The following is an 11965-nucleotide window of genomic DNA, read 5'->3' as shown; positions in this document are numbered from 1 at the left end:
TTTTTTTTTTTTTTTTTTGTCCATATGTCCTTCTACCAGGTAACAATCTCTGTGGATGGCATTCTTACCACGACGGGCTACACGCAGGAGGACTACACCATGTTAGGCTCAGATGACTTCTTCTACGTGGGAGGAAGCCCAAGCACCGCTGACCTGCCAGGCTCACCCGTCAGCAACAACTTCATGGGCTGTCTTAAAGAGGTAAAGTTCACCGAATGCCATTTAATGTGCTGTGTGACTGTTTCAGGACAAACGAGATTTCCAGGTTGATGACAAAATCTGTCCTCTAATCTCTTCTTTGAGGTCATATGTTGTAGCAGAAAAAGACGTTGGTCTTGGAAGAAGCTGTCTTAGGTTTTGGTCCCAGTTTACATTTATGTATGAAATTGGGTTCTCTACATAAGTACCCTGTGACTCAGTCACAGGTACTTGTGTAGAGAAAATATACCCTCTCTAACTAATGGGGAACCTTACTCCACAGGTTGATGTGCATTCTACAAAAAATGAAATTGAAATGAGTCAGATGAAAGTCTTTTGAAATCACGAGGAACTAGACACATGTAAAGTTTAATTTTGTGCCTTTACTTGACAAGTAGGGAAGTTTAACTAAAGTGGCATAATTTGTGGTTGTGTGTCCTAATATATAACATGTATTAATTTACCTTTGTCAAGTCTGTTGTTCCCAAGAGCCTCATTATCTGAGGTGAAGGAAAATTCTTGGAATGTAATCTTGAAGCCTGGAAGACTGATTTTTCCTTTTTCCCCTGAAAACTAGTGGCTGCGAGAAAGCACTGGGCTTTGCCATTCCTCATTTATTATCATTGTAGCTGATATGCTCAGACCTCCGTCTGAGAGCAAGGGAGCTTCAGTCAAGTGTAAGTTCAATCTCTAAGGTCAATTGTTGAGGCAAAAGAATCAGATTTGATTTGGTAGAATTCTTTCTGAGCACTCTGTCATCAGAGCAGTGCTCTGCACATTTTGTTTAATCTAAGCTAAGCTTGATTGCCTAACATATCTATACCATTTCCCTGGGGAAATTCCTTGAGATGCCAACAGTGTTCCTTCTTGTAGATGAAAATCCCTTGTGATATCTCATGAACTTTCTCTCAGGGCACATTTTATTCTTATTATAGTTATTTGTAATTTGCTGAGCATTAGTTATACATAAGATGGCAATGCATGTACATTCATTCATACCACTTGGCTGTGAGCCTTGTCAAGACAGGGATTGTGTGTTATACCTGGCACATAATAGGTGCATAATAAGTATTTAATGAGTCAGTCTGTTTATCAAATGATTATTGGATACCCATTTTGTGCTCTAACTAAACTTGGTGGCTCTTGTCAGACCATGGTCTGCTTGCTCAAGAACTTTTTATCTAGGAAGGAAGGTAAGATCGGTAAGTGAATAATCACAGTTTTGAACATCATGTTTTCAGTGCTACAGACCAAGTGTTTTAATTGAATAGAGGAAATGGATAAATTTCTGGTGAAAGTTTGTTTTGGAAAAGTAAGGACAGTTGATCTGGGTCTGTTGCAATAACTCACTTGTGTATTTAGACAAAGGAGTAGAAAGAAGAGACAAGGCAAAGCAGGGAAAAATCTAATTACACCTTTGTATTGTCTTTCCTCTGTGTGAAGGGTAAATTATAGAAGAGAACTCAAAGAATGATTCCCTCACTGGTGGACAATATCTAGGCCTGCTGGCTTTAGGAACTCCACTATTTTTCTGGACAGAATTGTAGTAGGCATGGAACACCTCTTCCCTGGGATTTATTCTCATTTAGCTAGAGCAAAGGCACCAACTGCTCACTGTGAAGAATGCTGAGAGACTTTTAAACACTGTTGTATCACACTACATTGGAATTGTTCTCTCATCAAAAATAGAAAGGAACATTCCCATTACTAGGTGCAGCGTCCATGAATGAGTGAGACATTGATTGCCATGGAGTGATTGTCCATTTTTATAGTACAAGAGCCCTGGGTATGGAGTTTCCCCTAGACAAGATGTAGGGGTGGCCTCTAGGACTAATTTTCACCTACACACAATTATATTGAACCATTTCTTAATTGTGTATTTTGAGACAAAGAAACAATTTCCCATCCACAAGTATTCTATTTATTAATCAAGGATGTTCTGGTATACTTTGAAAGAGTCCTCATAAAACACAGATTTCATGCAGAGCCTAAAGTGAATAAAATATGCATATGTGTGTGCACACACACACATTGTTGCACTATCCAGATGGAGAGCCAAAATTTTCAGAAGTCTGTGAGAAGTTTCACTTAATAACTTCAAAGTGAAATGTAGTTTTGAGAAAGTATCAATAATATAAATAACAATTATTAGTGTTAAAAATTAGACATATCTTAGAAGGACAAACCCGTGTTTAAATCCAGATCAAGTTAGAAAAAAGGAAGTTAAAACACTGGGGAAAATGGTAGGTGAATTAGAAGTTTTTAACTTGCACCTCACCTCTCCTTTGTATATACAGTATTACAGACTTTCTAAGGGACTTTGGAGGTTTCTCATTTGTCTGAATGATTTAACCAGATAGCTTTGAGACCAATGTAGTCCTGAAATATTGTTTCTTCCCATTTAATTATTATAATTCACTTTCTTGTGGGCAGGTCTGGGAGATTCTTCTCTTGCTCTTACTATTTGTCTTTTACAAATTAGTAAACAGGCAAAAGTTTCTAGCTACTTTGGGATGTAGCTCATTAGCAAATCCTACTTACCTACTTTGTCTGTTTACTCTTGGAACCGTTTCCAGTTTTTCAAATTTCTTCCTTCCCTTCTCTATCTCTCTGTCTTCCTTTTTCTATCTTCTCTTGCCATTTGTTGCCCTAAACAGAACTGGGTGCTTTCTTGTCTCGTTTTCTTCAAATTTGGAACATGGTGAAGGGGCTGTGGTGTTTCTATTCCAGACCATGATATGCTTTTGTGTGGCACAAATAGCTTTTATATTTGGAGTTACAGTTATGGCCCACATAAAAGCTGATATATGACTCTACTATTGAGCCAAAATGGCTATGGATTTTCCCCGTGTACGCACCTCCTAACTTGATAAAAAAACTACAACAAAGAGTATCCACATCATCATCAAACTATTGTGGTTACCTATGTACTTAGTCATCAATAAGAGATTTGTGTCCACTTAAATATCACAGTCAATTTCTTGTTCCCCTTCTTATTTTTGTGTTTTAATATGTCTGTCTTGTTTTTGTTGTATCCCTAGCTCCTAGAATAGTTCTTAGTACCTATTAGGCTGTCTGTAAATATTTGCTGAATGAAATAATATGTTTTTAAATTAAGAAATATATTTCTTAAGATAAATGTTCACTGTCACTATTAACTACCTTAACTATATGACTTTTTTGGGATGCCTGAAGTACTTCTTGACATGGCAATAGTTGAACCTTTCAAGAAACTTCCAGCTATTTGATTTAAGAGAAATATTATACAAAAAACAAAACCTTGCTTGCTCAGGAAGCAAGGTTTCCAATGGGTTGGAACCTTCTCTAGGAAAAATGGGATTAGAAAGGTTTTGAGGAAGGCAGCATGGTATAATGAAAACAACACTGGGTTTTAAATCAGAGAACCTGTTTGGGAAAACCAGCTTTATCATTGTCTGTATGCCTTTGTGTTAGACTGAGTTATCTAGAGAAACAAAACTAGTAAAGCTTATATATATAGAGAAAGAGAAATTTATCTTAGGAAAATGGCTCACACACTTATAGAAGCTGACAAGTCCTAAGTTCTTGGATCAAACATCAAGCTGGAGGCTTTTCCCAACTCATGCAGCGGCAGGGCCTGAGCAGCTCAAGGTTGGCAGGCAGTATACTGGCTGTTGACTTCAACAAATGATGAATCCAAGATCTCCAGGCAGAATGCTGGATTGTTCAGTCACAGACAGTTGTAGGCAGAATCCTGATCCACAGAAGAGGAGTGTCTTTTTTCCCAGGATGTCCATAAATATACTGGAAGCAGGCCACACCCTTATGGAAACTCCCTTTCAATGGATTGGCTGCTCAAAACATATACATTGATCTCATCATTGGAACTACCCACATCACAATTGTTTAAACCACACAGAATTGTGGTCCAACCAAGTTGACACACAGCTCCAATTGTCACAGCCTTGAATAAGTCACTGACCTTATTTAGGTCTCAATTTTCTAACCTGCAACGTAGAAGTAATGAGACCTCTTCTGTTCAAAATAATGCATATAAAAGTAAAAACCATATAACATTATATAAACTTGTTTTGCTATAGTAATCATTATTAAGGTTTACATAATGAACCTTATGAATAAAAACACAAAGCATAGGCAAATGTGCATTAGCACATAAGTATCTCTATAATCCCACACTAGCAGATCCCTTTCAGGAACTAAGAAACAACTTTATTCTGACATTAGCACTTCTATACTTCTCTCATCTTTACTGAAGATGTGATTGGGAGTTACCTGCTGAAGTACATGATAATCTGTCCCACGCTACACCATTCTCCCTCCCCCACCCCAGCCATTATCTTAATTTTTGCCTTCAGAACATGCATCTTTGTTCATTTGTTTACTTGGTGATTGTCAATCTTTCTTTCTCTATTAAAATGTGGGCTCCATGAGAACAAAGACCTTATCTGCTCACAGGTGTAGCCCTAGAACCTAGAACAGTTCCTGGCATAAAAATACACTCAACAAGTATATCTGGAATAAATAAATAAATAAGCTGACCTCATGAGGCTCTGAAACCTGGTGGAGTTCAGATCAATAAATATATACTAAAAACCTACAATATGCCGTCAACTATGTCCTCATGAATCAAAGATGAACCAGACAAAAAGCCTAACAGATGGGGGGAGGCAGACACAGAATCATCATTTCAGTAAAAGGCAGCTAATGTTCCCAAAGAAGTATTTACTAGTACAATTGGATGACTGAAGGAAAATACTTATCGTATTCTCAGGACTCAGGGAGAGTTCAAGGAGGAAATAATGCTCAAGATAGGGATTCAGGGACCAGTAGAAGTTAACAGAGAAGAGTGGTGGGAATGGGGCGCTAGCATGATGGAACAGCATGAGCAAAGGCGCAAACAGGAAAGACGTGGTGTTTGGGTAGGGAAATTACAATCAGAGCATAAAACATAAGATTGAGAATTGTCAGAAATGAGGCCATAAAGTTAAGGAGAAGCCAGGTCATAGAGAACTTTAAGCTCACCACTTGGACTTCATTCTGTTCATAATGGGGAGCCACTGAAGGATTTTAATCAGCGGGATGCACTATCTAACTGGCATCTGGCCCATCAGGCCTTAGTTTCTTGAGAACTGAAGGTAGTTTACCTGCTACGTCTCCATGATGTATATTTTTGGCCTAGGAAATGGAAGAGTAGGGATGGGAAAAGGTCCATCACCTTCAGCTTTAGGCCCGGCGAGTGCTTCTCTGAATCTCAAAATTTCTGCAGAAAAGCACTTCTGACTCTCATTTCGGTTTCAAATGACCCTTACTTTCAGTGCATTTCTTTTTTCCTCTGTCTTTGATATTACCATGCTATTAATGTTGGGTGAAGCATAATGTGGAAAAAACAAAGCCAAACAAATACTGAACTGCATGGATTGGGTCTCCATCAGATTCCAGGACCAGGGAGCTTACAAGGAGCCATGGTAGCATAGCGGTGAAAGCACTTGGCTGCTGATCTGTCTGCAGTTCAAACCCACCAGCCACTCAGTGGGAGAAAGTCGTGTGGCAGTCTGCTTTCATAAATATGTACAGCCCTGGACACCCTATGGGACAGTTCTACTCTGTCCTACAGTGTCACTTTGGGCAAAATCAACTCAATGGTAAAAAGTTTGGAACAGGTTTTAGCGAGATTACTCAAGCCCATCACAACGTCCTTCTATGATGTGGCGCTTCCTCGTCGTTTAATTTGTTCTTTCCACATCTCCATCGTCTCTTCTCAATCTGTTACTTCTCCCTGGGTGTGTTGGTACCTTTATTTGCCCATGATGAAGCCCAAGTGGTGCTGAGGCCCCTGGGACTGACTGGCCTACCTCACCTGCCTTGTTACATCTCTACTGAGGAAGAAGGAGAAACAGTAGAACTGAGAGACTGAAACACATATTTAAAGGAAAAAGGATTGAATAGAGCATCATTGTGCACTTTATAGTCCACATCCCTTTGTGATTATTCGTCATTTAAAACCAAATGGGGTTTTGCAGCCAGAGATAATCTCTGAACAGATGATTAATGGTTTAATCTGTAATAACTTTACATTTTATAGAACTCTGATAGGAGTCCACATCTGGTGAGCCAAGCTATTTAAGGCTGTGTTAATTCTGTTAATTGCTATATGTTTATTTGAATTGCTGGCACCTGCGGGCTTTGAGATAATGTGTTTGTTTTGGGGTTTTTTTTCTTTTTAATACACTCATTTTATTTTACCCTTCCTCACTGTCTTTTGCTGCTGTCTTTCATGCAATCACTTCATGTCTCTTCTAGTTTTTCTTTTGTGTCATTCTCTTGCTTCTGCACTGACCATACTTTATTTCTCCTCCTCATTCTCACTCTCCATACTGCTTTGTTTCCTCAAGCTCTTGTTTTCTCAGGCATAAGTGGTTCTGTCTAAACAGGTAAATTTAGGGCACAGCATTGGGCTTAAATAGTCCCATTTTTTCCTAGCATCTAGAATACTGTGCTGTCGCAGAGAAAATAAAGATCAGGTGAGGGTTTTAGTGTGAGCATGGGAGGCAGCAAAGTGATGGGGGTGGAGGGAGGCTTTAGAAGCACAAGTCCAGGATTTGAGTCCCACCTGGATACATTACTAGCTGCATGATTCCCAGCAAGCCACTGCCAGCTCAGAGCCTCAGATTTTTCACCTGTAAAAGGGGACAATAATGTCTATTCCAAATATGTTTGTGTAGACAGCAAAGGTGATTTTAAAAATGGGGAGGTGCCTTGTAAACTGTAAAATACTTAGCAAATGCTAATGTAGCTATTACTTATATTATTAATTGAAATCAAATCAATGAGATCTGGCCAAGGAACCACTTACTGCTGTTTTCTGTTTCTGCAATTAAAAAAACTACAGAAGTTAGGAGAGTTTAATGTAGTTTAATAAGAACAACAGAACAGGAACATGACTACTAGATCCAGTTCTAATGCTACTTAGATAAGCATATGCCCCGTTGGACATCCGTGTCCTGATCTATAAGACAAAGGTAGTAAGCACCCAATAATAATCACAGCTCAGCCAGATGTACATTACTATGGAGAACTTGAAATTTTAGCCCAGGAACACAAGTTAGTGCTCATAAGGTTCTGGGTACCAGGGTAGATTTTATTCCCCTCCTGTCAGGAAGATGGGTGAAGAAGCATTATGTGGGCATGGAAGTGAGGAGTGCCTTAACACACTGGGAGAGCCATTACAAAAAGGAAACCGAGAAGGATAAGATTCCAACAAGGTAAAAAGGAATGGAAACACAAATCAGAGACAGGAATGCAGAAAGGTAGAGAAAGAGGAGAATGAAGAGGAGAGACTGAATCTTAGGAGCTACCTAATCTTATTAGATTGAACCATAAGACACTGCCATTTTTCTGAGTTATAAAAAAGAAGCCCAAATATTGGCAATTGCATGTGATTCAATTTAAGATTGAAATTTTTGTAAAAAGTATAAATGAGATGTTTTGGAAAAGAGAACACCTTCTGCATAACAAGGATGAGCAAGAGAGAATGGCTTTATGACACAGAAAAGGAAATCGAATCCAGAGCTATTGGGGATGTGTGTGAACATGAGGTTTACTTCTCAGAGCAAGTAGAGTATGAGCATTTAGCTAAGGACAACTATGAAAAACTAATATGGATCTGAAGGAATAGTGTCATGAGGGTTGATACCCTTCCGCTTTCCTAACTTGGATGAATATTTTCCCAAGATATACAAAAAAAAAAAAAAGAGAGAGAGAATAAGATTTTTAAAACTTGGTTGGTGATTTTTTAGGAATGATAGAGAAAGGGGGGAAGGTTCCTAAAGACTAGGAATGAGACCCCAGCAAAGAAAAGAGTGATCAATAAAACACCCACAATTCACTAAGAACACTGAGAATAAGCCATGTCCCATCAATCAAATGCACATGTCCATTCAATAGGGTCACTATACTGGTAACTTAGGAAATCTATGAATCTAGCATAGCTAAACATCACAAAATCATTTGATAATATATTTTGTGATACCCTCAGCAAGATGGGGAAATAACAGTTGGATGCAAGACCTATTCAGTAAAAGAACAATTGCTTAAACATACTAATGAGTACTAGGTGAGTGCATTCATGTTGACCTAAATCATGGTTCCCACAAGGCCTGCTCTATGAAGTAGGTATAATCATTGTTCCCAGTTAAAAATAAGTAAAGTGAGGCACAGAGAGGGTTAAGTAATTTGCCCAACATCACACAACAAATGTGGATAGAGCTTGCCTTTGCAGCCAGGAGCCCTAGTTCCAGATTATGTTGGCCTAACCAATAAATTACACTGTAGAACTATCACTTTGTTTTGTAGATCATACCTCAATTAATTTAGTCTCAGATCTTATAGGCACATATTTTCTGTATAGAATTCAACTCTTCATAGAGTTGTTGTATTGACTAAGATAATACAGGCAAAATGCCAGGAATAATCCTTGGCATGCAGAAAATGTTCAGTAAATCATGTTTATCATTATCACTATGTGCTAGTGTAATTACACTAGACAATGAGTAAGGAAGACTACAGAAGAATGGCTATATTTGAACTGTGGTGTTGGCAAAGAACATTTAATATACCATGGACTGCCAGAAGAACAAACAAATCTGCCTTGGGAGAAGTACAGCCAAAATGCTTCTTAGAAGTACAGACTTTGCCACTCATATTTTGATTTATGTTATCAGGTGGAGCCAGTCCCTAGAGAAAGATATCATGACTGGTAAAGTAGAGGGGCAGTAAAACAGGGGAAAACCATCAGCTAGATAGATTGACACAGTGGTTACAAAAATAGGCTCAAGCATACCAAGGACTGTGAGGATGGCACAGGACTGGGCAGTTCTGTTGGAAAAGGGTCGCTATGAGTCCAAATTAACTCAATGGCACCTATCAGCAAGAACAACAAATGTTTGCAATAAACAGAACCAAGGCAAATGAATAACAGCTGGGTACTTAATACAAGGAATAATTGTCATTGAGGGCTGTGCAAAGTTGCCTTCAAGATAATGAGTTCTCTGTCACTCAAGGCATTGGAGTAGAGACTGGGCAATGACTTTGCTGAGATGCAAGAAGGGATTCTAGCATCAAAGAGTAGAAGGTATTGCTTTTCTAAGTTCTTTCCCAAAAAAAGATTCTATAGCTCTGTAGTGAAAGAAACTTCTGTAAAGAAAGAGTGAGGCTGATTGATTAGAGTAGGTTCATTGTGTTGAAGACTTTCCTGATTCATCTGTAAATCTGTTGACTATATGTGTCCCACAGAGACTCACAGAGTTGCCCTTATGGTAGGATTTGAGGTTCCCAGCTACTGCCATCACCTGCTACCAAAATCAAACTCACTGTCATTGAGTCGATTCCAACTCATAGCAACCCCATTGGGTTTCCGAGGATGTAAATCTTTACAGAAGTAGATTACTCCATCTTCCTTGTGTGGAGTGGCTTGTGTTTTTGAACTGCTGAGCTTCTGCTTAGCAGCCAAATGCCTTTTCCACTGTGCCACCAGAGCTCCTTTACTTCTCTTTCCTTGGATCTTCACTAGAAACTCTGTGAAATCATTGCTACCACAGAAATTATAATTCACAACAACAGCAACAATAAATATGAACAATTATTAAATAGTTAATGTGAACAATTATTAAATAGTTAATGTAAAAAAAAAAAAAAAAAAACCTCACTGCCATCGAGTCAAACCCAACTCATAGACTCAGGTAGATACACTCCTTGGAGAGAACAATCATGGGAGAAAGAAGGGCTGCTTATGCACAGGGAGACAGCTCAGGGGGAAGGAGTGCATGGACAGATGGACACTGGGAAGAGGTAACTATGGGGAGGAAGTGGGAGGGGAGCTGTTGCATTGTGGTAAACGGTGGTCAATGTCATGAGACAAAGTGTGTGTGAACTGCTGTATAGAAAGTGAATTTGCTCTGTAAATCTTCACCCAAAGCACAATTTAAAAAAAAAAAAAAAACGCAAGCTCCCCTTTTACAACACAGAGTTATTGCTGGGGAGTGGCTGCTGACTACATTTCCCAGACTCCCTTCCATCAACATGTTATTGTTGTTGTTGTTGTCATGTGCCTTCAAGTCAGACCCGACTCGCAGCAACCTCTCCTTGGGTTTCTGAGGCGGTATCTACATGGAACGCAGTAACTGAGTTCTGTCCAATGGATTGGCGGAGGTGCTAAGTGGCCCTACCTGCACCCAGGCTCATGCGAGCTTCTAGATGATCCATTCTCTCTCACTTCTTCCCTCTGCTGACTGTATGTGGTCTCCAGGGTGACTCAAAAGACCACGCATCAATATTACCAGAGGCTCCATAAACCTGGATTCCCAAATGACTGCATGGAGCACAGGCTTTGTGTCCCCACCACAGAAGGTACTTTATGCAAACTCCAGGGTTTGCTTGTTACAACAACCAGCATTCACTTAACCAAGTTAAAAAAAATAAATAAACACAGGCTGAAATTAAAAAAAACAAAAACAAAAACAAACCCAACTCATAGAGACCCCTCCTCCTTAGGTTTCTGAGGCAATATCACTAAGGAAGTAGATTGCCCAACCTTCCTTCCAAGGAGTGGCTGGTGGGTTTGAATTGCCAGCCTTCTGGTTAGCAGCACTATGCTACCAGAGCTTCTGAATAATTAATGTAGATGTGCACAAAGGTTATGTATCTATACTGTGTTTCAAAGCAAAACCAAATTCACTGCCAGCAAGTCAATTCCAAATCATAGCAACCCTCACTGGGTTTCCAAGACTGTAAATCTTTATGGAAGTAGACTGCCTCATTTTTCTTCTGCAGAGTAGCTGGTGTGTTTGAATCACCAATATTTTGGTTACCAGCCAAATGCCTTAACCACTACAGCACCAGAGCTCCTTATACTATATTAGGAGCTTCATATATTTAATTCTAATTTCGTTTTTACAACAAACTTTTGAGGTGGAGTCTGTTATTATCACCAATTTATAGATGAGGTTACTGAATTTGAAGAGAGTGAATTTTTTGCTCAGGGTGACACAAAGTTTGAACTGAGATGATGTAAACACTGCTGCTATCATGACTACTGAGGCCATCTCTACCAACTCAATCATGACTTTGAGAAGAAAAAAAGAAAGAAAGAAGCTCCTCAGAAAGAGGTTGTGGATGATACTCTGGTTAAAACCACTCCAGAGAATTCTCTCACTACCAGTTAGAGGCACCACTTCATAGGAAAGGTCATTTAATCAGGCAAAAACATCCTGTTGGAAGGTTGGATACAATTACCTATTTTTCTTTCTACCTTGCCATTGATTGTTCTGACAGGACAATCAGCAACAAAAGTCAAACTGTTTTTTGTTTGTTTGTTTTGCCTGATTTCTCACTTTAACTGGGGGAAATTGATATTGCTGAACTTGCTAATGGAGAAATTATTTTCATCATGGGAACTGAGAGGGAAGTAGCTACTCTTGGTACAGATAATTTCTGTCTGGAGATATCCAGCACACTTCACTTTGCTCCAGGCCAAGTGTTTTCATTGAACTTGGGGCTATTTGCCTCCAATGCCCTCAAAAAGCCAGAATGAATGAAAGATATTTTTTAGACTTATTATGAACTTTCACACAGATTCTGTGAGCTCTTACTGTGCTTTACATTTCTTCCCCCCTTTTCAGATAAATCCAGTGGAACTCATTGCTTTCTAAAAATGTCACTTACTTAAAACAAATGTAATCTACCACAACATTCCCACTGAGACAAAATCTCT

At 39.1% G+C, this 11965-nt stretch overlaps 1 protein-coding gene across 1 annotated transcript in view; it reads left to right on the top strand.

The window, feature by feature from the left end:
• Positions 1-11965, top strand: part of NRXN3 (neurexin 3) — a 2130901-nt gene that overhangs the window by 533823 nt on the left and 1585113 nt on the right. Inside the window, exon 6 of the mRNA XM_042781017.1 lies at positions 40-201. Coding sequence (XP_042636951.1) covers positions 40-201 — 162 coding nt within the window. The remainder of the gene's footprint in view (positions 1-39; positions 202-11965) is intronic.

This window comes from Orycteropus afer, unplaced genomic scaffold (genome assembly GCF_000298275.1).
Source record: "Orycteropus afer afer isolate SDZICR_OR568_19922 unplaced genomic scaffold, OryAfe1.0 scaffold00079, whole genome shotgun sequence".
Classification (NCBI taxonomy): Eukaryota; Metazoa; Chordata; class Mammalia; order Tubulidentata; family Orycteropodidae; genus Orycteropus; species Orycteropus afer.
This window is presented reverse-complemented; position numbering and strand designations above follow the sequence as displayed.